Source organism: Varroa destructor, unplaced genomic scaffold (genome assembly GCF_002443255.2).
Source record: "Varroa destructor unplaced genomic scaffold, Vdes_3.0 BEIS01000005.1, whole genome shotgun sequence".
In the NCBI taxonomy this organism is placed as follows: domain Eukaryota; kingdom Metazoa; phylum Arthropoda; class Arachnida; order Mesostigmata; family Varroidae; genus Varroa; species Varroa destructor.
In genome coordinates this window covers 32414669-32440710 of record NW_019211458.1, presented here as the reverse complement: position 1 = coordinate 32440710, position 26042 = coordinate 32414669, and the positions used below count along the sequence as shown (strand labels likewise).

The following is a 26042-nucleotide window of genomic DNA, read 5'->3' as shown; positions in this document are numbered from 1 at the left end:
TGAACATAGACCCAGTAAGTTAAACAGACCGTCATAGTGTATCCTAATTTAACGGAATGTTCCGCACAAAAAAGCTTACCGGGGTCATAGCAGTGCATGGTACCGTAGTGCTTCTTCTTTACGCTATCGTAGCCTCCAAAGATGTACATTTCGCCACGATAAACAAAGGACGAGTGACTTCGGCGTCCGGTTGGCACGTCGCCTAAAGCCCGTGCAAAGTGCCACCGAGATGTTTCTGTGTCAAGGTACGTTAGCCTGTTACAGTATGTGTCCCTGGAAGAGTGGTACGGGTTGTCCATGTCGCCTCGGCCGCCAAATATATACATTCGGTTGTAAATGGCGCACGCCGAGTGAAAATCACGATGCGAGGGTGGCACGCCTTGTGTGCAAACATACTCCCATTTAAATGTCCATAAATCCAGAGCATACACATCGTTCGAAAAGCGGTCCGCCTGTTCTTCGAAACCTCCAAATACATACATTCGGTTACCGATCACGCAAGCCGAATGCCCGTCGCGTGCACCAGGGATACAGCCAGTAGCCCTAATGAGCGTCCATTTCAGGTCGGCTATTATGAGCAACAAAAGAATGTTATTCAAATGTTTGTCATATGCACGGCTTATTTGAAAAGGATTCCAAGGTAATATTGTTGTGGAATATATAACTGATTGCGTAAAGATATAAAATGAAAAAACGTTGTATGAGGTATCTTGTACGTCTCGTAAAGCATACGGACAAACTTTTTTTTTTTTTTTTGTAGTATAGACTTTAGGGGTTCACATGAAAATGGCAAAGAGGCGTACACAGATACTACATTTTCTAAGGACCTTTTTTTTTTTTTAATTAAAAGGGAATAGTAAATAGTGCTTTGAAAACATCGCTTAGTATAATCTTGTCGAATTTGATCGCATATAAAGCACGATGAATCTACTCTAACATCTGAAAATAGCAATAGATTACAGCTTATGGTTGATTATTATACACAAACTCACTTGTGCTAAATTTATAGAGTTTATTACAGGCTCCTTGGTCATTCCGGCCTCCGAACAGGTATATGTCGTTCTCATACGCTACCACAGTATGGCCATACCTGCCACATCAGTCCAAAGTACGTAAAAAAACGCTTCAAATGACCATCATATATTGACTGTTTCTATATGTTCTAAGTATACGCTAGTACAAAGCTGCATATATAATAGACTCGATTTACCGATTTACAAAACATTCTTCTGGGGGGGGGGGGGGGGACGCTATTCTATTACCTAGCTTATATCCTTCATCAGCTACAACCGTTAGTAAGTACTTCAGTCATCAGTGGCTAATTTTTTATTCAAGTCGAATCTCGGAACCAAAAAATTAGTGAATAGCTCTCAGTCACTCCACACCAGAAACTGTAGGGGATTTAAATTGCGAATCAACGGTAACGGATGCAGAGAATTAAGCATAATCAAAATGTGAAGCAGCAAGTTTGTTTCTAAGCCGAAATCCCTTTCACTCAAACCTGGATCTCGTGGTTGCCATGCTTACCCTATTCTATCAAGCTGCTTTACAGTTTACATTTTCATAAAGTTGAGTTCCGATTGACAATTTGAGGTATTTTAAGGTTTAGCAGTTTGTTCTACTAATGCTCGCACCAAGCTTGCTGCTAACATATGAATCGCAGAACTAAATCCAGATTTAACCCTACGAGTGACTGACATTAATTACGATATATCACAAAAGAGTTCTAAGAGCGCAAAAATATAAGCTTCAATGTTCTTGTCCAGAAGATTGGGGGGAAAACAGGACGAAGACTAAAACAGGTAATAAGCTGCCGTGCTCAACCAATCTACTGACCTCTGGAAGGGAACATCTTTTTTGAGTATGTAACCGTTAGGGCGTAGAACTTCCCAAGAATGATTCGGTGACTCGACTAAGGTCCATCGGAAGGTGCACGTATCGAGCACCGAGACGTCGATTGGCCTCAATGATGTGTAGTCTTCACCGGTGCAAAAGCCTCCAAAGGAGTATATTGATTCTCCCACCTAAAGATATCATTTGAACGCGTTCGGATCAATATAAGGTGTCAAAGCAACAACCCATTAGCTATAACTAAATAAAAACGCACAATTCTCTTATTGGTATTACAAACTACAAATACATTCATTTTTAGAATTCTTTGTTCTTCTAGTAACGCCTGGTATAACAGTAACTTGACATTTTTATGCACTATCTACGTTAACAAAAAATTAAATACCAATAAGCTGTATCCATCCAATAATATCGGTGTTATACTTCCTTTCGAAGTATGATGTGTCAGTGCAGTATTAATGTACTACCGGCATTAAAGATCTTAGCATACACTTACAAGTAATGGCTCACTTATCGGGTATTCTCAATACATTATTAAACCTATATGTTCAAGGTCAAGATGAACACTTCCTCGATCTATTTTCTATTCCTCTAAATGGTCATGAGCGTCCCCTAAAGGGACCAAGACACATTTTTATGAGTGCGTTTTATTAATAAAAACAACCTACTATAATTCAGCAGATCGATAATACGCTTATTATCTTAACTTCGATTAATATTGACGCAATAAAAATAAACTGTCAAAAAAGTGGTTTTTAAACGTATGGCTTCACATAAGTTAATTGTAGTTCCTACCTTGACAGCGGCGTGATTGACACGTCTCGGACCTCCCTCGACCTTTACTATCCATTTATGGCCGCTCGGCTCCAGCTTGAATACGAAATGAATAAGGGGACAAAACTTGATTATGATGCAATATGCGATTCTGTTAGCAATCTAATTCTGGGCTGTATAGAACACAATCGAACTTATTTTCGATACAGAAGACTCACTCTTGCAATATGGAATAAAAAGTAAATGGGCTCTAGCGACAGTGACTTCTAATTTTGCATGGAAGTTACAACAATTGAACGGAAATACGGCATGCTGGAAATCGCTATTAATATCGAGGAAACAGAGCTATTTTTATCTATATACCCCAGAATAGCTCGCCATTGTGTGCAATTGTACATAAAATAACACTATACACATTAACAACAGTAAATACTGCAAACGTTTCAAGCATTTCTCTTATTGGTATTACAAACTCAGATTGGTGAGAAATTCATTCCTATGCCTTTACCTGTGAAACTAGTGTAAGAAAATCAGTGCGAAATAAATTCTCTATTGGAAAAAGTGATGTTATTTATCTTGACAGATCCAGAGGTGACGCAAATTTTTGGACATGTGATTTTTTTGATCATGAAGTACAACTATCTTTTACTACTATAACGATATGACTCTTCCAATATCTATTATAAATATATCTGTTATAAATATCATATTTCACGTGTTTTCTTATGTTAAACAACGCAATAATAGGCGTCTTTTGTAGTCGATTTTCTGCTAGTCCAACTACCGCTGTAGAAATGTACCGTTACCGTTTACTTTCCGCTATTGCCAAAATAGCTAATCTTACGCATAGTCGTATTGAAAAAACTATTAAAGATACTGACACATGCGATGGCCAAGACATACGATTGCATGCCACTAGCGACGAGACAAGTGGCTTTCAGAACATGCTGTACTCTTTACCTACCAACACGACGCAGCCGGCGCAAAGTCCCCGTTTGCAGACCATTTGCAAACGGACCTCCAAGGCCATCTTCGTGACCGACCTCTTAACCAACGCCGCTTGTTGCCTACTGACTGCTAGTATTTCGATCGATACAACAAAAGTAAGCAACGTCACAGGCACGGTTTATTACCCTCGCCCTCCCCCTTCCCATGCAGAACAATCGAAATTAGATCCTGGCGACGAACTCTTTCGATTAGAAGACATTAAAAACGTGGTTGCTTAAACATATGGTAGGAAAAAAACTTTCTATAAGTCGCATGCTCGTAGACACTACCCTGTCACATACATTCGTTTGCACTATCATATTGTGCTCGTATAATAATGTACATAGAATTTACTCAACGAGTTCTCGCAGATAATTAAGAGGATGCTCGGATGTCAATTGAAGGTGCGACACGTGTGCGTAATAGCTTGTTTGCTAACGCTTTTAGAAGTCTAAGATCTATTACTAAGAACTAAGACATTACTTAGTCAGGTGTTTAGCTGTATTACCTTGTCAATAGACACATAGATACTACACATATTGGAACGCTGCTACACCCTACTTTAAATTCTTTACTACCAAAGAACTCATGGTCAGATTAAACAAAGATGAAAACAACGATAACTTCAACGGGGAAACGGTAACAGCTCAGTCGTTTCGCAGGTGGATATAGAATGTCTCGCCGACAAGTCGATGTCGGCGATTGCGATGCCATTACGGTAAAGCTGCTGGTCTTGAAGCTGGCTTCTATTCGATATTGAAGTTGTATTCCAATTATTACAAGCCCCTAATATTTTAGCTTGTCTTCTAATACAAAATGTCTGTAGAGAATATCCACGAGAGATTGCCGCTTTTTCTGTAATTTTCGGTCAGCAAGAAAAAATGAAATCATAAAAAAATCGCGAACGTCATTGTAATTCTGTGTAATAATTATATGCGGTGATATATTATATGCCATTATATCATACAAATAAAATTTTCACGAAAGTTAAAATCATGTGACGATCTTTGCCTTGTAAAACTGTGACAATAAGTTCTGTTTTGACAGATGTTTCTGAGACAGTTACTTATTATTCGTTTACTTCATTAATGGCCAGTTCATGAGGCACCAGACATGATCACCTGCATTGCGTCCACATGATAATTACTGGGTTCGGTTAAACCGACCACACAGTTTTCAGCAAATTACCGCTTTTGCAAAATCTAGATTAATATTTACGAAATTCGATAGCGGATAACTTGCATTTACACTATGCCGTGTTATTTGGCGGCTTATATATTTTCAGGCTCTGAGATAACAAAAATGGTATCAGTAAAACTTTCCGCAAATTCATATAATCGTTTTTTAACCATATTTTTGTCATTCGAAACTAAGCATGGACTGAATCTTAACATGCACCGTGGCTCATACATTGAAAACGAGTGGTTAGAATCTGCATTTTTCCGATAGGCTTAAGTGCTAAAGCCTCTAAATTGAATAGATGAATGGATGACCTAGATGACACGCACACTTCTGTGCTGAACTATTTGTTTAGAAGCAGGCCGAGGTGGTTTTCGCCTGGAACATTGCCAAACAGATCTGGTGCTAATGATTTGCATTTGTCACACTAGTTGAGACAAGACTGAAGTGCTTACCAAAAGCATAAATCCGCGAAAAGAACATACATATTTAGAAACTACAGAACACGCTTTTATTGGCAAACACCTGATTTAATTCGATTGATATGAGGCGGCAAAGATTCCCACTGGGGAAGGCTGCCAGTCGTGCACACTTTAACGAATGAACAAATCATTTTCTCCAACTGCTAGATCAACTGGTTAAATGGAAGCTCAGTTTACATGGGAATTGTCTGTTATTATTCCCGTTGAAGCCTCACACCGTCTTCACATAACCTGGCATAGGAGACCTTCCTCCACATCCACCCCTTAGCTTGTTGATTCTACGTTCAGCTTTTGCTCTATCATTTTGTCGCAAATTCCGCCATTAGTCCGAACTAACACCAACATTCTCAATTCGAACTGTTCGGACCACCGCTGACGCCACATTCATCTTCTATTCCTGTTGCGACGGTTATTCACGGCACCAGCAGGACTAATAGCATCAAGAGCAGCGCAACGTCAAACCTACAGGTCATCCGCCGGCGTCGTAAGTAATCGCTAATATGGGACAAAATCCGTACCTACAGCAGCTTAGTGACAGCCATAATTACAGAATCATTAACACACAGAAGCTAACTCGCATCGCTCACCAAATAACGATTCTATAGCTGCGACTCTGAACTCTCTCTGACACTCTACTATATCGGGTGCGTCTACGACAGACTGCGACAGAGTAAATGAAAGGAGCATAACGAGATACCGTTCAACGGTATGTGGACGTCGATGAGTGCGCAAATGGGAGATGGCAAAGGCAAACGCCTGAAGTGAAATACACTTACATGTAAGCAGTCCCAAGTGTTGACCGGTGTCATTTCAAAGATCGGAAGTGGATCGCCGTAGACTAGACTGGACTGGGCCGCTCTCGTGGTGGTAAGCGAACATGGGATAGGAACAGCGAGTTGATTGATGGTGATAAGCGAACATGGGATAGGAACAGCGAGTTGATTGATTGTGGATTTTGTATATAACACGTTGTTCGTGTCGAAACTGGACCACTTACGAAAGGGTTCTTTTGTCGATAGGCGATATTTACTACAGAGATTGAGCCTACTCTTGCTGTTGTGTATTCAGTTTAGGGGACGAGTACATTTAGTGCAGCGAAATTAGCCAATGAACTCTCGCAAAAAGTACCGGAATCAGTCATGCATCTACATATTTTCATATTGAAAAAAAAACTTTTTTAGAACTGAACCTTAGATTGTTTAAGAGGTCAAAAATAATCTATGCGATAATCGCTCATCTCCATAGAACTAGAGTTCCCTCTTTGTTTGCTACACTTGTTCTCATCATGGAGATTCGACATCAACACAAATTCCCTGCCAATCCACCAACCCTGTCCCCTTTTGCCAAAAAAGTGATGCTCTGATGCCGCCAAAAAAGAAATAACAAAAGGGCCGAATACCATCACCAAGCAGTCTCACTGCCGTAAACGGTAATTCTTTGACGACACTCTACAAGGAACGCAGTTAGATACAAGGCCGGACACAAATGATGAGTTTGCGAGAAACAGACAACTGAATGGCATCGTTTTTATGAAGAGGACACACGAGTGTTGACTGTTTTATCGTTGTGATTCTCCGGTTCAGGCTGATAATAGGTTTTATTAGCAACTGAGTACAAGCGAGTGATATTTGAAACTCGAAGCGAGAACTAGTCGAGTCTTTGAGATTCGAGACTCGGGTCGGGTTATTTTGACAGGAAGGTATCATTATGGAGTTCTTACTATATTCCTACAACGGCTACGGGTGCTTTGCTTGGTGATCCTGCCATTAAGCGTTGCCTTAAATCGGCTAACCCCAAACAAAACACCGCTTATGGTTACGCCGGGCTTCGAACTACAGACGCCCGCGTGTTTCTAAATTTACATACAAAGCATGCACGTTACCACTGCATCGCCACGGGAACAAGCAATTATTATTTGAAATAAAATATATTTAAAATATTAAAAAATAATAAAAAACAAAATAAAAAATAAAGAATAAAAAGATTAAAAAATGATAAAAAATTGTACATGCTGTTGCTAATGCAGCATACTAATTATAAGCAGCCATTACAAAGTTTTGTTGTGATCTACCTCTACTCTAATCCTAACTCTTCTCATGAATATTAACGTCTATTATTAGAAAATTAGGTTTAAGTAAAATACGCGCTAGGATAAACAAAGTCTATTGTTTAAACTTTTAGACTAACTGCTACGATTGAAACAATATTTTTAAAATACATAAATATACTGCTGAGCCTTATACAAGTCTCGTATGCATTGCACAAAAACTTCGCGCCCTTTGAATGTTTCCTGGCCAGCGAAGAGTAAAGATCATTTTATAATTGCCGTTTTGGCCAGATGATATTTTTTTACAGGTGAAAGAAATTGCTTTGATGTTTACGCAGTATATAGTTTTGTAGAAAACTGGACGTAAATAATGCATAGAACGGTTCGTCTGCCCGGCCCATGTTACAATTTTCTGATTTGTAAATAACATACGCAATTGACAGCTTTTGCCGGCACTCGTAGAATTTTCAATGAAATCGTGAATCATACTATCAACCATCATATTGTTAGAGGACTATGCTGCTTTTCACACGAACTTGAATTAGATTAACGCAAGATACTACACAGTCACTATTCTAGGAACATTGATGTAGGATATCGTTACCTACATCAATGTTCACGAGTTATGCTCAACCACTAAGTAACAACTAAGTAATTATTTTTCTAACGAATTCGTTTATGCAAAATGAACAAATTTTTCGATTGACTAACTTTCTATACCGTCACATATGATTAAGCCTGAACTGCAACGACAGCCTCTTACTTGGGTCATACGCCAGGCCCTTGCGATTCGAATAAAGCACTCCATGTTACATCACCTTTCAACTTGCATAAAACGGTGATACCATAAGGCATTCTGCAAAGCCCGCTTTAGGATAATATTCTAAAGCAGGCGACAGACATTTTTCATACCTACCGCCCTCAATATGCCATCCGAAAATTCCGGTAGTTTCGGCAGCGTTTTTTCTCGGCTCTTTAGTCTGTTTGCTATACCAATTTCAAACCAAATAATAGACCATTAAATGTTCGTCAAATGATAAACCCAGGCATAATACAAAGCAACCATTCGAGCACAGTGAAAAGCAAGGCGCGACTCCTAAGAAAGGCAGCTATAAATAATCGTAAATCATCGTCTTTATATCAATAATTTAGCCGCATACAACGAATGACAAGCACCAGACCTTATTGTTAGTAGGATAACCTTGAGGTCTAAACAACTCGTACTTCGCAGAAGCTCACCGTGGAAGGTATGTATGAAAAATACGTCTACTTCACTTTGTTATCAGCGAAATCAGCTGCAACTATGTTAAGCAGAAAGATATAGCAGAAAAAAATGGATCAAGTTGCCTTAAAGCTGGCTCCCTCTTTTTTGGATTTCGGCTCTCTACTGACTATTTACGTATGTTCTTGTTGCTTGTTATTGTACTCCTATCTTCGTCGTCTGCAACAAACACATTCTTGCTATTTGACTGGTTAACTATTATAACTAGTAGCGTTGAAATGAAACTAGTAGCTGTGCGTCACGGGTTCCATGTTAGTCAAAAAAGGGTAAACATCGTGCAGCTGTACCACACTCGTTCTGACCAACTTGCCCTTCTTCAATGTAGTCAATTAGCAGACACTAATTTCATTTCTCATAAGACCGGCTATAACAGTCGATAACAGCTGGTGAAAATGGCGTTGACCTTACTCGTGTTACCGTGAGTATACATGAATAACATCACGAATCGCCATGCGTCACGTTAAAGTAGCGGTAATCGGCCGCCTTTGCAGTCCTACTCATGGCTACCTTACGCACTCGGAACTATCATGTCCATGCTGTGGTTCGTGGCCATCGCCACTGAGTCCGAAACATTTCCTCCGCGTCAATCAATATCAACAGCGGTAACACGAACGTCCTCACAACTGGAAGCCTTCCTCACGTAAACTCGGCCTAGTTTGCGTACCGCACAATCTGTCACAGCCCCTGTGAATGTTAGTCCCTTTTCGGACCTCAATGACGGCGATTGCAACGGCTACAACTGACTGCAGTGACGGGTTGGGCCCGTTAGCTTAACAATGCTATTGACAGTGAGGTGAGTGACGCTGTTTTAGGTAGGCGAATAGTCGCAATACGGGGAGGTAGCGGTTGTAGTAAGCAGCACAGATCTCATGCAAACGACTCCGTGGCCAACACCCGCTAACATCATGAAGGTCCTACTCACTGCGTAGTATACTGACTCACGTGAGTGCATTAAGTGCGCACTATCCGTTTTAAAGACACAGCAGCGTGCAATACGCGTTTGCAATTAAAACTGTATAGCAGATGATCTTTCGCAAAATGACACAGATAGTCGCCATTTTTTACTGTTGTTTGCGCTGCTACTGTTACTGTTTATGTCCCCATTGTACATGTATAACGACGCAGTTGATGTACACGATTTGTTGCTAGCACACATACCAATGAACAGAGGATACGTACAAAGCAACATGTCACGCTGCCTTAAAAAACATGATAGCCAGCACAAACTACATTACCAGTCGGTCTAATGCAATGCGGTAAAATATTGCAGATGCTCTCTTCATGATATAAGAGAATCGGGTTATACCTATTTATCTACCTATGCAGTACTTTAGTCTCGTCAGAGATGGCAATAGTATACCGGAAATAATTCGTGCACCCAATAGTTAGCAATGGCAAAACAAACTTACCGGTCCGAGGCTACCGAGTAGACTCGTCCATAATGTGTAGAATAATACCTAAAGCTAGTTAGTACTTTCGTACTTACGCCCTAATAGCCCTTGCTACAATAACACTACGCGCGGTAGATAAGACGTTGTGGAGAGGTAAAAGCGTTTATTCTCTTGCCACTAGTAGACGGATTGTTGAACTGCCTCATTCGACAGTCCGTCCCAAGGAGGCAGTAACGTTAGTGCCACAAAGGCATGCCTTCGGAGCGTGGCTATAAGCGTTTATTGGCCGGCATATTGTAACGTCACTTAGCGAAACGCTTGCGTTCGTCAATGACAAAAGGCGCCGGTTTCAATCACGAGTCAACTGATCACACATTTTTACTTACCTTGCTAGTTATCAGAGGTAATCTCCGAAACCGTGCCCGGTCCATGTCGCTTCCGTTTAGGTGGAAAAATCCAGAAAACTTTATAACAATGACAACGACGACGACGACGACGACGACGACAACAACAACAACGACAACAACAACAACAACAGGTGAATCTGCGCGAGTGTGGCGCGCTGGTTCACATCACACAATCGCTTGGGTAGCACTTGAACGACTTTATTTGACCTGCACTAGCGAAAGTGACAGTACGTCAATACTATTCTTCAATTTGCGTTTTTAGGATTAGTTATCACTCGGAACTGCTTTGTCCCGCTCTAGTCTTTATGCTGTTGCTGTTATCCTAGCGAATACTGTTGCTGCTGGTCCTGCAGCCATGACGACCAATGGCCAAGGCATAATAACACACGTCAGGCCACCAAAACACGACACAGTTTCAATAGTCAAATAACAAGACCTGCTTAGCCGAGTGCGCGTTCCGTAAAACTGGTAGTGCACGACGCGGCACTCTGTCAGTCCACAGTCCTCCACAGTGCCAATGGCGACAACACGCTTTCAGTTAGATGTGTCCTGTACACCCTGCTTTTTCTTCGTCTCTCATTCGATCTTCACATGAACTCCTGTCTTCTGAGACCCGCACTGCGATCACCTATGATCGTGCGCAAGCTTCGAAATGGCTTCGTTCCGCTTCCCTCGACGCTAGCTCAGTCAGCGTTCCGCTGGACAATAACAAAACAGAAGATTAGCAGCTGTGTTAGCAAAGCTAAATTATAGAGAAACACAGAGTCACAGGCGAAGAGAATACCAGAAGGCGTCTCTTGATAGCACTGCTCCGGATGAAGGAACAGTACCGGTAGGCAAGCTCTCACAAACAGCGCAGGTTTGTTGCAGCTGTCCCACCTACGACAGTCGTCGCTGTTGCTGTCAGGCTCGTCCGCTTTCTGTTGCGCACACGGGCAGAGGAAGCCAGTGAACGTCAGGACTAGCGTCGCACAAAAGCAATAAACCTACAGAACGAGAACGACGCTTGGATGGACGGCAAAGCCCACGCGCTTACTCTACTCCTCAGCCAACCGGCCCAGCATGGACAGACGTGGACGCCACCAATCGTCGCGTAGGTTTGTGGAGTGGAGTACAGAAACGGTCTGTCCGCCTACTTGCTTGTCTATGATCGCTGATGTCTTTTGTTGATCGCTAGAAGATTGCCTTTGCTATAGGAAAGAGAGAGTGCTACTGCGGCGTGCGCAGACACCAAAAGCGGCAGAAAAGGCAACAGGCGCAGGGCAACGACGGTGGCGGCGCCAACAGTGATACCCAGCAGAGAACAAAACAATAACATTTACTTGGTCGTTGTCTTCATCGAAACCTCAGACGGCAACTTTGGCCCAATGTAACGGTTGGCAGCCTTCGGCGCAGCCGCCAATTAAAGGCAAGGGCGTACTTACAATACACACACTATGCACACCTAGCCGACGACGCCATTTGCTACCCTAGCTTTAGCGTTTCGCCGATCATACTCTCTGACTTCAGAGCAGCAACGTTTCATTTAAGGGAGCGTAGGACGACAATGGAAGCATTCGCTGGTCTCTGCTCCCGGGCGGCTTACAGCCGCTCTATAATCGCGGGGTAACAAGTTCATGAAAATAATATTAAAAACGCAAAGTCGTTTTGTAGCTGGAGTGGAGCATTAGACATTTGCGAATGGTATAAGCAATATGATTGAATAACGTCTTTTATTTAACTTTAAGTGAACAGGTGATTGCCTAACATATTTAATCGTTTTCAAAATCGTGCCTTCGCTCAAAATGTCTTCAGTTGGTTATTTCAAATTCCCTAAAATCTTTTGTTTTTATCGAAGTCTTCAATTTTTCCATTCTCAAAATTGGCATACGTTTTCGTTTGAATTAAACGTCTTTGCTTAAAGCTTGTCATCTTCTGTATGTATCTTCGTTATCATTCTCAAAAAAAGCATAACCATAGATCACAAAGGATACGAATTCAACTCTTAATTGATTCAGTCAACTGATATTTTGAATATAGAGGTCTAAGAGCTATATTACATCACTTTAGACGACTTTATTGGATGCCATAGGCATTTCGAGATTGATACCAGTGCACTCAGTAAACTCGTTCATTTAGAATTCTGGGTTGTTACTGACGCTAGACGGGAAACTCCTTAAGGAACTTTACTTTGGTCACTTTCGATCTATCTCTATACACTCTCAATGAGAGACCGAACACTTTGTCAGCCTACTAATGCTATGTATTTGCCGTGTTAAGCCAAAAGCCAACGGATGTGAGCGAAAATTGGCGCTATATGCCAGATTGCGAGAGGATGTCGTTCCTTTTCAAAATTATGCTGTGAAATATCGCCATTTTATATACTTTTAGAGCGCTTACATATCTAATTCGAAAAATGTGTATGGCATGCTGCGAAGTCGTCGAACATTCTTTATTGTGGATTTTCACAAATGACCCTAATTAAAACCTCGTTAAGAAACATGTCTTAAATTGCTGGTAGCTTCTGGCACTTACTTTTGTAAGTCAATTTATTCTACAGCAAAAAATGAACTTTTATTCTTACTTGTTCATGTTTATCCTAGCATAATTACAGCTGTTGCTCCCCCCCCCCCCCCACTTCGATACAATTCCTCAGTCTTCTATCGCTATAAATATACACTAAAATTAACTTACCTTGCTTTTTTTAATATCCAATAAATAAAAATTGAATATTTTTGACCTATTTTCTGACAACCGTTTTACTTGAAGAGTCAACCTAAGTTGCTTATGCCTCATCTCAGCACCTTTATATTTGCTAAAGCACGCTGAAGTCTACTCTGGAGATTTTTTGCCGTGACAACACTATAGAACAAAGTATTTTTCATATTTTTCGCTTGAATAACTGATCATGTCAACATACCCACTCAAACTTTTTATTGTCGTATTTTGTATAAATTAATAACTTCCTTTACATTGGCTTTGAATGCATCTGAGGCTCGAACCAGGTTGTTTTCATGCTTATCACTGCCAAATGTTTACCAACATAACGGACCGCAATTGCAGTGTCTTCTTTTCTGCCGATTTAGCGGATTTAAGAATGGCGCAATATTTAAATTACTTTTTCCTTCCACCAGACTACGACACTAAATGTCTGCCTGCCAGCATACTAGCTCTCATGATTCACGTGGATCGCTAATCCACAACTTATGTTTTGGCTCTATCTACATATAAATTCAAGGCAGAAGTCAAAGACTTATACGATGCTCGCTGTCTTAATATTTTGCGACAGTTCTCGTCCAATCTATCTATTTTGAATAGAAATTAGACGTGTTGTACGATGGTGATATCCAGTGACGGCGTACCACGACTAGAGTTATTTTCTGGCCCTGTTTTTGTCTCTTGCTTTCCGCCGGCATATAAGACCCAGTGGGTGTGCAGGTGTGTGCATATATCTATGGCTGCGTCGCTTTTTCGCTTTGGATAGTAACTGAACCAGTGTGAGCTAACTATGCGCGTGTCGTAGCTTGCCATTGTGTTGCTTTCCCAACTCGAAGAGCTGTAGTAAGCAGCGACTCGTTGCCAAAGGATCATCCACGGTCGTCGGGTTCTGGTAGTAGTTGGAAGAAAGAAAAACTAGCCATGCTTACGTTTAAGCGGGTGAACGATGCTAGTTGGAGCTTCGAGCGCCGTTGGACGATTGTTAGAGCGGAGCAAATCGCAGCATGGTGGAATGGGTACAGTAGCACTCGATGGTGATATCAGCTGGTCCCCAGGGCCTTCGTCATCATCATTGCCGACTTTCCATAAATTGACCGACGTTCAACGATGCTGACACTGACAACAACTCGGATTCATATCGTTAGCAAATCGGCTGTTGGTTTTAACTAGATGAAGGAGATTAACGCTTTTACTCACCTTTTCTACCACCACAAAACGCTGTGACAGCATTGATAGTAAATGCATGAGCTCAGACTTTTACCGACAATTACACTCAGCCTTGCTGGTTCATATGACTCGTGACAGCGCCCTTTGTAACGGCAGCACTGCCAGCTTAACTCGAGTTCCGAATAAACTGCAATAGCAGTAGTCAACTGTTTACACGTTTATCGCATTGACGAAGCATTGGTGAATGAAGAAGATTTACCGATTGGTATTGACTGTGACAATAATGGTATTAGTTCTCCAGTGACATATTTACGTGTATGATTCATGCTAAGCACGTGTATTAGCGAAAAGTTATTTTTAAATCTGCTATTTTTTATAGCTTCATCGAAACCCCCATGCAAGTAACATCTTCTAAAAATACTACTCGACTACAATACAGTGTTGCGATTTACTTATTTTTTAGTCGTAGATGTTTTTGAGTTTTTCCGACAAAGCTGGCCACTGTGTGCGTGATCAATTAGTGAGTACACGTGTGAATTGTCGAGCCATTTGCCTTATTGTTCCTGTGATCTAACGCACACAAGCAGACTACCTCGTCGCTACGTAGGATAATCAGCAATGTTGTTAGGTACAGAAGTAATATCATTGTCCTTACTGTACCGAAGCATTTGGCATTTAACCTATGAATCGAGCTAAACGTACTATACTTTAGTGTGAATGTGTAATGATAAGGCGCACATCGATTGAATCCAGAAAAATGTAATGATAAGGTGCACATGGATTGAATCCAGAAATTTAGTCCTGAAGCAAAGCGTACTTGTCGAAGGCGTCAAACTGTTCAAGGATATTGGCGTCCGCTACGTTACCTCAAAATCTCCTCGCTCGATCCTGCAAACGACTCCTGTGCCTTTCCCTTTCTATGGGCCCCTCCATGAAACCGCTACAGCCGTCATTCTCTAGTGACAGCGGTGCCTCCTCGACAGAAACGGTGCTAGTGTATTGCGTCGAGCAACCGCCATTCCCGTGTGGTTATTGTGGCCAATGTCGCCATTGCTATCCCAGTCATCAGTTTCTATTTCAGTTCCCAGCGGCAGTATCAGCCGTAAGCCGTCGATCCTTAACAGCAGTAACAGCTCAAAGGTTTGCATTGAGAGAAGCGATTTCCATCTCTCTAGCAGTCGGAACACCATTTGGTACACTAAGCGCCATACGAATGATGCAACCTCTACTAATACGACTCGCAGACGTACGCCAGCCCATAACCGCATTAACCACAGGTACAAAAACTTCTTCATAGCCCACTATCATTGTCAAAGCAGGCTATCAGATGATTGCCATTCGTCACCTCAAGTAACAGAGCTACAACCCAGTGACTGTCGCCGATTAAATAGGGGGCTAAATAACAGCCGGAGACAGTAACGGCGAAAAGGGGGGCGCGAGTCAAGTCACCGAAAAAGTGAGAGCCCCTAGTAGTAATCTAAGCCGGAGCAACTTATAGAGGAAAAAGTGGTTGTATCTAGAATGCGGCGCAATAGCAGCTGGCTCATCAACAGTTATTATCATACATTCGATGGGAGTATATTGACCTCTTCATACAGTAGAAAGTATACGTAGAAAGCGCGGATAGTCGTCACCTTATCGCGCAGAAATTCGGATACGTACCCAGGAAGCACAAGCAAGACGCAGCAGAGAGGTGGCTGCAACCGAGCTCAAAATAGCACCATTGGATGAACTAATCAGCCGCTGTCTTTTCTACTGTAGGTAAGCTGCGGCGTGCGCGAAACGTCTGACAGTAACTCTGCGGACTTTTCGGAACGTTCGTGGTGTTTCAAAGATCACTTTTTTGTCCTTATACCATGCAACGAAAGGTTCACCTAAGTTTCTACCACTGGTGAAATTCAGATGCACTAGCCAGCCTTTGTCGTGGGGCAACATGGAAAATGTGGTTGGCATTAAAAAAATATCACTCCGCCGTAAACTATGATTTTGGTAGACAAAGTTACCGCAGGCGGATACAAACGAGTGAAAAAGATGGCACACTCGAAAAAATGTATGAAGCTTTTTAGCGCTACATTATACGGGGGAATGTCATTTTTGATCATGGTGGTGAATAAATTAGTGCTTACGTCGTATAACTTTCCCAGCCCAATGGTTCTTGGACTTGGCCAGATGACTGCGGCGATTTTCGTGCTCGGCGCGCTTAAGTAAGTTGATTGCTTGTCTTTTTAAATATTATTTTTGATGGGTTATACAAAGGACATATTTTCCAGAACTAGTAGTTCCACCAATATCTTTCTTTAGCTTATTTCCGTTATAAACCATTATTACATATATGGGGATAAATTGGTGTTATATACAAAGGTGACTTCCACGGGCTCCCACTTTCGAAAAAATAATTCGAAAATTAAAAAATTGGTGAAGCAGAGCCATTAAATTGTTTCTTCATTTATTTTCAATTAAGAAAAACTATAGTAGCAGGTTAGTAATAACCATTCATTTCTACGACTTTTACCGATAAACTCTGTTCTGTAACTAAATAATTTATTGAGCGACAGCAGTTATCATCATGGTACAAGCAACTTCTTGCTATTCATGGCCGGATTTTTGTCGTCGGCGGTAGGCTTTATACTGTACGAGGCGTTTATAACACCCTCGTCCTTTCTGGTGGCAGGGCCAAATCATAGTTTTCTTTTTGCCATTTAGAGCTTGTCAGGTCCATAGGTGGTATTTAATCATGTTGTAACTGTAGTCTCGTATTCACGTTGCCCCAAAAAAGCCTGAAAAACGATGTAGTCAACCATAAATATAGCGCGGAAAGAGCAACGTAAGACACTTTACAACTAGCTAATGAATAATTAGGGTCTGCAAATGACATACCTCAGACCAGAAGTATGGTAACAAAACTTCTCATCCCAGGCGACAGCTAGTGTGTGCCAGTATCATTTCGTGATCGTCGCAGAGTACCGTTGCTTTACTTTGAATAAGTAGCTTTATGGCCCTGATAATATCATTTTAAGAACCGCGTCCAGTTCTGCCACTAAGCATTGTTTTACAGGACGACGCAACAGTATGACCTAGAGACGCATCAAATGCGCATTTGCCGTCTTACAAAAAAAAAAGTCTTACATTTATATATTTCTTCTTTCTTCTCTTTACATCTTATATTTCTTGATTTTAATAGGTCAATGCATGCGCTCGTCGCCATTTGTTGCCAGTGTAGTAAACTATGCGCTCTACTACAGTGTGCTTGTGAAACATGATCAAACTATCATTGGAATCACTGATACCTTGTCCTGCAAACAATAAAATACTACGAGGTTCAGGCTAAATACAAGGTCTGTTTTTGTTTTTCGATGCCGATAGCGATTTACAGTTTTCGTGAACGATAACGTGTGATGCGTCTTGCGGAATTGCAGTTCTGCCCAACCTTGTGACGCATACAGCAACAAATTTAGAAAGACCTTCCACGGCTACAAAAAACGGGCTAAACTCGACCAATTTTTTTAAAGTTTTTTTTTAGAACTTCTCTCTTTAGAAGTTCTCCGCAACCTTTCAACAATCCTTTGTTTCTGCTGACTCGTTTTGTTTGAAAGGTCTACCAGCATCCGATAAAACCGATACCGTTATCGCTGCAGCTAGTGGTTAGAATTATCCATTGTTTTTGTCTATCGATCTGATTTTTTGTACTGGCATAGCTTTACTTGACTTATCCGAGTTCTCTATCCAACAGATCTTTATAACAGCAAAACAATTTTACCCGTATTCTAGTAAGCACTACCTGTTGTGGACATCGTCTCAGCAATTTATTGAACTTGGCGAAAAGAAGTATTTCGTATGATATCGTAAAGACCTGTGTGGTATGGATAAAAAACAAAAAGGCGAATAAATTCATGCAAATTTGCAGCCGTTTTATTTGAGCCGAAGAGTTTTACAATTGACACCTGTCATATCGGAGTCACTGAACAACTGGAGATATCCTAGAACATCTAGTTGCTGAAGAGACTCTCAGCCTTGGAACGTTTTTCTTATCATGCTGTAGCATCAATGCTGACCTTTGATGAATAGCAGTTTATCTATGATTAATCTCTTTGAGTTGGAGATGTTTCCGCGTGGGCTTGAATGTAGATTCTGTATTGACTTCTGTGTTTCTGCGCGCAATCAGCTATCAGAAACATCAACACTTAACCGATCGCTTATCATAGACCCACCTAGCCGCTAAACCATCATTGTGACAGCATCAACAGATACGAACTCTTAAAATGCAGCCACCGCATAGTAACTCTACGGTCGTTAGCGGAACCAGCAACTCTTTTTTTTAGAATGTAATCCGGCGAGATGATCAGAAAAATAGCAGACTGGAGCAGGGGGACACGGGCAAATGGAAACTGTATAAATGAACAGGGATGAACGATTTACCTTATCTATGTGCACATAGTTTATATAGTAAACAGGTGAATGGTGCTCAAGTTTCGTATAGCGTATGTCACCATTTCTCAATTGATTATATGGAGATCGGTGTAGCATTTAACGGAACAAGCGCAGCGTACGTACTTGTGTCGTTAAAATATCATTAGAATGAAGTAATTAGAAGAGCTGGAATGTGGTGACAATCTTATAATATGTTTGTGAAGCTGACGGCTTCAATCTAAATAGTTAAAATCTTCTATTATATAGTATTTTTGTGGAGCTCAATAATATGCCGTATTCTGCCGGTTGATAGCGCTACGCTTACATATGAAGTCATAAAGGAAATCCAAACTGCGTTTTTGTTGAGGTAATTATCAGTAATTAATTTTTCAGCGATTTTGCAAGGTTCATTAAATTGGATTACTAGGGACTACAATACGTCGAAAGCAAAAATTACGTTAGTGAAAGTTGCTGTATCTCAAAGCTTCGGTTTTTAAGTGAAACAACGCTATGTGTATCAAATTACTAACAGGTAGTTCTTTTTTTTATCTGCTCGTGATTTTGCAGAACAACTCAAATCGTGGACTTCCCAGCACCGTCATTCAAAATCATGCTGAAAGTATTTCCCCTGCCGCTGTTCTACGTCGGAAACCTCGTGTCAGGGTTCATTGGAACGAAACGACTCAGCTTACCAATGTTCACAGTATTGCGGAGATTTTCCATTGTGATGACTATGATTGGTGAATTCTATGTTCTGAATATGGTCGCCCCATTAAGGATTGTCGCTAGCGTTTTTGCCATGGTGGGAGGCGCGCTAATCGCCGCAGTAGACGACCTTGGTTTCGATTTTGAAGGCTATACGTCAGTGCTCATCAATGATTTCTTCACGGCTGCAAACGGCGTGTACACTCGGAAAAAGCTCGATGCGAAGGATCTAGGCAAATATGGCCTCCTCTTCTATAATGCGATGTTTATGCTCCCGCCATTATTATTAACATCGATTATAACTGGCGATCTCCAACGCGCCATAAACTTTGTCGGGTGGACTAATCCGATTTTTGTGATGTACTTCTTTTTTTCGTGCGTCATGGGCTTTGCCTTGATGTACAGTACGTTGTTGTGTACGGCCTATAATTCAGCCCTGACCACAACGATTGTCGGCTGCCTAAAAAATATTATGACGACGTATATAGGCATGTGCATTGGCGGTGATTACATTTTCAGCGTGAGCAATTTTATCGGACTCAACATCTCCATGATTGGCAGTCTTTTCTATTCGTACTTAACTTTCATCGTACAAAGACCAAACAACGGCGCAACAAATGTGAAAAAAACGAAAAAAACACCAGAGACAGAAATCTTAATTGAGCCACAGGAACTCAAGGTAGTTAAATCGTGACGTTGGCTTTCCTAGACTTCTTTTGTAAATACAACGTTTTGTTTTTTTGCACAACACTGAAACCTCTCAGTACCTGTACCTTAGATAAAGGTCTGATGGCTATGGTGCGGGTGGATATAATTTCAAATACACAACAAAAAGCATGTATAATAGAAATCAATAAAAACAGTTTTTGACACTTAAGGAGGGGTCAAACACGACATCTCACAGTTGTAAGGTTGGTGCTTTACTTAGCTCGCCACTGCAGCTGTCCCACGAACTTGTGTTTCAATTTTTATTTGTATGACCAGATTTACTGATATTGACTGTTAATATATCGGTGAAACAATGTTAATAGTAAACACAAAAAGGGAGAACTGTTTATAAGTAGATAACAGTATAATAGGACAACATTACTCTACTGCCTTTCTATTGCCTTCGTTGCATATATGTACAACATTTCTTCATCTATACATACGGGTAGCCGGGAAGACGATATGAAGGTATCTCGAATAAGAGAGAACGCCATAAAGCTATTAAACAAGTGCCAAGTAAGAAATACTTCTTTATACGAAACAGCCCGATGGACACGTAGCAGTTCGCACTTATGCAGTATCTGTGACTAGGCATGTTAGTACCTATATATATTTATAGAGAGAACATCTACTGTGAATATATATTCTAAATAAACGAAAATCTCGTTTTCTACATGGGGCGTGTATGAGTCTCTAGATACTCAAGTAAGAAACTAGTTATACATATGGGACTGAACGCGCAGACAGTGAGTTGAAATTTCGTCATAGAAACACATGCTTGACCATCAAGGAAGCATGAATAATTAGTAGCATATCATATGGTTATCCTCGTGACTCGTCTTCGTAACACAGTACCGCTTCTAGAGTAAGTTTTACCTAAATAAACCGTTCGATTCTTTAGATTCAGTACGAAAAATATGCAAAATTCTATGAACTTGGATTATTGTCGGAAAGCTGTTCGTGTGGTACAAAAAGACTTATAGAGAAAACAAGAGTTAGATTAACTGCTCGTACTTATTGTATGAGACTGGATCTATATTACATGTAAGAGTAACGAAAATTCTCGTTTTTAATTTGTTTAAAGTTTACAAAAAAACATGTGAAAATTTTCTCATATAGACCGCTGCACTCAAACGTAACCACGAACACCTAGTGCTCAACTACCTAACCTTGGTCAACTATTATATCCTACGTCACCTATTTGATCAGGTATGGTTAACTCAGAAACTTTACTACTTAAAATAATATCACTGTAACAATATAGGCAAGATTATAAGTTCACAAGAACTTAATAAAAATGCTTTTTAGATCAGGTAGAATGCTTATTTGGTCTCTTATAGGTCTCCTTTGGATTTCACAAAAATTTTCACCGCCTATGTTAGCGCAGTATATGCAAAACTAGTCTTAGCAATTATACATGTCTTATATATATATATATATATATATATATATATATATATATATATATATAATCTGTACATATGACGTGTACATATTGAATGCATATTTAAATTCTTCGTGAAGTAAGCACATCCACCGTTTTCCTGCTGCCAAAATCATGTTTATTGATCTAACATAAGAAAGTCCTTTATTCTTTTTTGATGCTTCCAGCGTGACAGCGGGGAGATAGTCCTTTGTGCATTTAACTCACAGAAAAAGTAGGCGGAGACGATGCATTCCAGCTAAAAAAAATGTGCCAGGCAAGATTGAGATGCTACAGCAATGGAAAGTACGGCAACCAATCGGCGAAAGTTTCTCAATGGCAGGCATTAACATAGTTTAAAAAATATGTAGAAGCTAACGTCTACAATCTTCTTTGTTTTCATATTTGTAGATTAAATAGTATATAAAACCAAATAGCTGCACAGAAAGAGAAAATCAAGAAAATTGTGACCTCTTTAAGTTCTAAGCTTTGTAGACTTCTAACGCCTCTCGATACTTCATAAATAGCAACAAACAGAAAAAAAATATAGATGCTTCCGTAACCGTTAGGGATTCGTATCATTCTTGTGTCTTTGTTCACTTTTTCCACGAAGCTAGCACAAGGTTCAATCGGTCGTTTAAGTCATTTTCTAAATTTAATTTTAAAATACTCTAACGCGTAATTAAATTGTTACCCTTACACGTGTTGCGGACCTCCAGGAATTTCAAACTGCCCTGGTGCATAAGATCACCATGTATTTGCTGGTGATCCCGTCAAGCGCACAATTCATTAAGGAAATATGTACTCAGAATATGATGGTGTTGCCATTCTGAATCGCTGATATTAAAGAATTATCAATTTCACCATGTTTCCGTAACTGTGTCTGTATTGTACATTTGGTTCTTATACATAGACAAAAAAGGTAGTGCGTCAGAACTAGAATTACTTCTCCGGTAATCTCTAGGTACATACAGATTACAGTCAAGTGCATCATCGAATTTTCTTATATGCGAATTTAATAGCTTGCGCTGTGGTCGCCTCGAGATTTAGCTTAGTAGTAGCCATAACACCAAATAACAACGTAAATAATAAGGATATAAGTTACAACAACATAACTTATATAACAAGGATATAAATTATTCCCGTCTTTAAACTTGAATTTTTTTCCTAATCAGCCTGTAATTTGTAGGATGGTGATGCTTTTCCAATCCAAACCGAGGCTATGGATCTCTGTCGGTAACATCTTAGTCTATAATTTTGATCGAGACACATTCATTATTCAGGTAAACTGACATCAAAGAAAAGAGTGTATCGAGAAGGTAACACTGCCGCTTTTTTTTCTTAAGTGGGTGCCAAAGTCACAGTTTATAAATAAAATTAGCCGTAGCGGCAATCAATCACCTGTTTACTCCCTGTCAAGAGATGTTCGCTTTCCGTTTTTTACCCGTAGGTATTGAATGTTTCGTTCAATTCACGCTGCTGCTTTTGTCATCGGGATAGCAAAGGCAACGATTGATCATTCCATTCCTTTGTGGTAATATTCAGATCGCGGTAAATTGCCATACTTGACCGAAAGCACCAATAATCAAATAAAATATGGTTAGATTTCACATTACTAGCACACGGAAGCAGGTGCTTCAGTAAAGTAGCATCGGTAAACTTGCCTAAAGTCGAAAAATATGTATCGGTATAAATATATTTCCCGTTCTATTTTTGGCTAATCTACGGATTAACTAGTTCGAAATCAGACGATCTCTTCTACTTACGGCGCGCATAATAAATCAAGCTGCTTGTAGATGCTATATCAAATTAATAATAAAACAACGAACTGTTACTACGACGAGGGTTATCGCATGTTTTGCTATTGAGAACTTGCCTCCACTTTCACTAGAGTTAAATGTTATGACTCTACAGCTATTAATTTTTGTTAAATCATGCTTTTTTTTGGAACAGTTAGCTTAAAAAAACACTGAAATGACGTCACTCATGTCTTCATAATATTAACGTGATGAAGTACAGAAATTGCAACTATTCTTTGAAAATAACATCGATTACTTTCGACGCTACTATTACAAACATGAGAAATACACATCTGGGTTTTTATTGGTCCATTTTTTCCATACGCATAAACTCGTTATCGTTATCTCTTCTTCACCTCGAGTGCCGTCTCCGATTATGGGCGTTATCCTACCGCTGTAAGCATACAACGGCTATCTACAACTTTCTCTAGACTCCCTATAAATTCTAGGAGTCTGTTCTGTTCGATGTAATGGTTGAGTTGAGGATATAGTTATTAGGATATACATTAGGTATATACGATATAGCTTTATATCGCAAGCTGTTACACTTTCGAGCTGTGCAGAGACCTTTCGCATGGCGTTTAGCCATGCTTAACTAGCAGATTACGATGCCTTCGCTAGTCCACCACATACATACTTGATGCTTTAATTGCTTTTTTGTGCCGAACACACTCACTTTTTGTTACTGAAAAGTGTTGCCTACTGAATTTGGACGCATAAGCTTGTCTAGATCGGAGAACAAAAGGTGAACTTCATAATAGTTCTATATTTGAACCTCAATATAAACCATCTGATAAAATGTGTTCAAGTGCGCTAAATCGTTCGTGTTAAACACGCTTAAAAAAGATTCAGAACGGGGGCACTGTTTTGTCGGCTAGAGGAAATCATAGGATCTTTCCAGCAATATTAAACAGATTGTAACACTTGAAATATTTAGCAGTATTGAATCCACTGCTTGTCATTTGTGAACGTTTTATTCAGAAGATCATACTGGGACTGACTTTGTGGCACCGAGGGAGCAAATATTATAAATGCACTTTTTTGCTCATCGGATGATGACTCATCAACTGATGAGGCACCCATTTTCAACCTTCGTATTTTTTTTATTGAGGACAACGGAGAAATTATAGTAGAATCCGGTACAACTAATTCTTAAGCAACCATGTGCTAATCGAATACTCTTGTGCACTCAGTAAACCCATTTCATCGTTGTAAAGAGAAGGATGTTATCTTTAGTCAAAAACTTATTTAAGATAAAAAAAAAATCACTAATTTCGATTCAATTCAATTCAGGGTACTACATTTAACCCAGAATAGAAATGACATAGTTGTAACGAAAAAGAAGATGAACAATGATATATTAGACACGTATAAGATCTTTAAGGTCGTTTAACTAGATCTTTTTGCGTTAACGTAGCCGTTTAATATTCTTCGTCCACCTGTATTGCCTTGGTCAGATTTCGCCAACAGCTACTTTAGCTATTCCGTGACAAGGTTACTCTTGGATCCATTGTCTTTTATTACGAAATGGTATATATTTCAAATATGTAAATAACTGTAATGATTCTGCGAAGCGAGTTATAATCGCGCTTCATTATATTCTCAATACGGCGGGTATGAAGAACATTAAGGACACCAATAGTTTTTCTATTGAGTCTAAACACATCATAAATGATATTATACGTTATGAACTCTCATGTTTATAGATGTTCAAGATAATACCATTGATGTAAATGTTGTATACTCTAATTTGAAAAAAAGCAGTTACTTTCTATTTCACTAACGGTGGATTGCAACAGCGAATTTTAGCACTTAAAGATGATGAATATAATTTTTGAATAGTTTTATTGTATCTGCATGTATAAAATATTACTACTGTTAACACATTAATTCATAGCCAGTTGATTTTTTAAGATGCTCGATAAAGGTCACAAAACTAACGAGACACACGATCGGTAGCTACATGCAAAAAGAAAACACATGCAAAAACGTTGCACAATCGTGCACTTTTCCCCGTGCTAATATTTCACTGCACGTTCTATAAGAGGGGAGAGGTTATGTTTAATTGTTACAACACTGACTTGTTTATCAAGCCAAATTTACCCGGCCCTTTTTAGAACAATAGCTTTTTGCAGCAAGTTTTGAACCTACAGAATGACTGTCTGTTCGCACGAAAGATTCGCTTGCTTCAAGACTTGTCTTAACTGCGATATTTTGTTATAAGCTAAGTGTTCTGTCTACATAATGGTTATTCGAATTAAGTCTACCTAATATTAGAGTAGGACCATTTAACTCAGAAAGGATGCTCAACTACCAACCTTTTTTTGGCGTCTCTGAGTACCCGACACTGCTGGTTGCGACGATGGACTAGTTCCATGGGCTCTTTGACGGGCACCGTCGGCCTCATCGTAAGTTATTTCCGCCACTAAAAAATTTCTAAGTATTCGCGATATTGCTTCCATTGCTCAAGAGCTCTCGGATAATTTCTGAGTTTTTGAGATGATGCCCAACTGGTCCTTTGGAACGTGAAGATATACGCACGCAATATGATGAATGTCAAATCCATAGTCACAAACGTAAGCAGTACATGAATTAATAAAACTTTTGTCATCTTCATATGTTAAAAAAATTAACAGCTGAAAAGGTGAAAGCGCATCCAAAAGTCCAGCTTCAATAAATGAGCTGAAATAGTAAATGTTGTCACTACCAATTTTATTTTACCAAGAAGAAGATGTA

At 39.9% G+C, this 26042-nt stretch overlaps 2 protein-coding genes across 12 annotated transcripts in view; one reads left to right on the top strand and one right to left on the bottom strand.

The window, feature by feature from the left end:
- The window catches only part of LOC111251666 (kelch domain-containing protein 3), a 32416-nt gene that overhangs the window by 4531 nt on the left and 1843 nt on the right, over positions 1-26042 (bottom strand). Inside the window, exons 1-6 of one of the 10 annotated variants that reach the window (XM_022808483.2) lie at positions 13300-13425; positions 10380-11098; positions 2647-2721; positions 1837-2024; positions 993-1090; positions 80-568 (exon numbers count right to left, since the gene is read on the bottom strand). In XM_022808483.2, the coding sequence (XP_022664218.1) occupies positions 80-568; positions 993-1090; positions 1837-2024; positions 2647-2721; positions 10380-10424 (895 nt within the window). In that variant the 5' untranslated portion in view covers positions 10425-11098; positions 13300-13425. Of the gene's footprint in view, positions 1-79; positions 569-992; positions 1091-1836; positions 2025-2646; positions 2722-3506; positions 3552-3589; positions 3703-4120; positions 4166-4236; positions 4468-6049; positions 6098-9118; positions 9261-9544; positions 9570-10011; positions 10160-10379; positions 11898-13299; positions 13426-25624; positions 25823-26042 lie in introns of those variants that run through there. The other 9 variants (XM_086990151.1, XM_086990150.1, XM_086990148.1 and 6 more) reach the window with 9 other exon arrangements.
- LOC111251669 (solute carrier family 35 member D2-like protein) lies at positions 9256-20759 on the top strand. 2 transcript variants are annotated; one of them, XM_022808490.2, is made up of 2 exons: positions 9256-9395; positions 19239-20759. In XM_022808490.2, the coding sequence occupies exons 1-2, from the start codon at positions 9379-9381 to the stop codon at positions 20068-20070; spliced, it is 849 nt and encodes a 282-aa protein (XP_022664225.1). In that variant the 5' UTR covers positions 9256-9378; the 3' UTR covers positions 20071-20759. The 2 variants fall into 2 exon arrangements, with proteins under 2 accessions (XP_022664225.1, XP_022664224.1); XM_022808489.2 differs by lacking the exon at positions 9256-9395 and adding an exon at positions 13656-16468.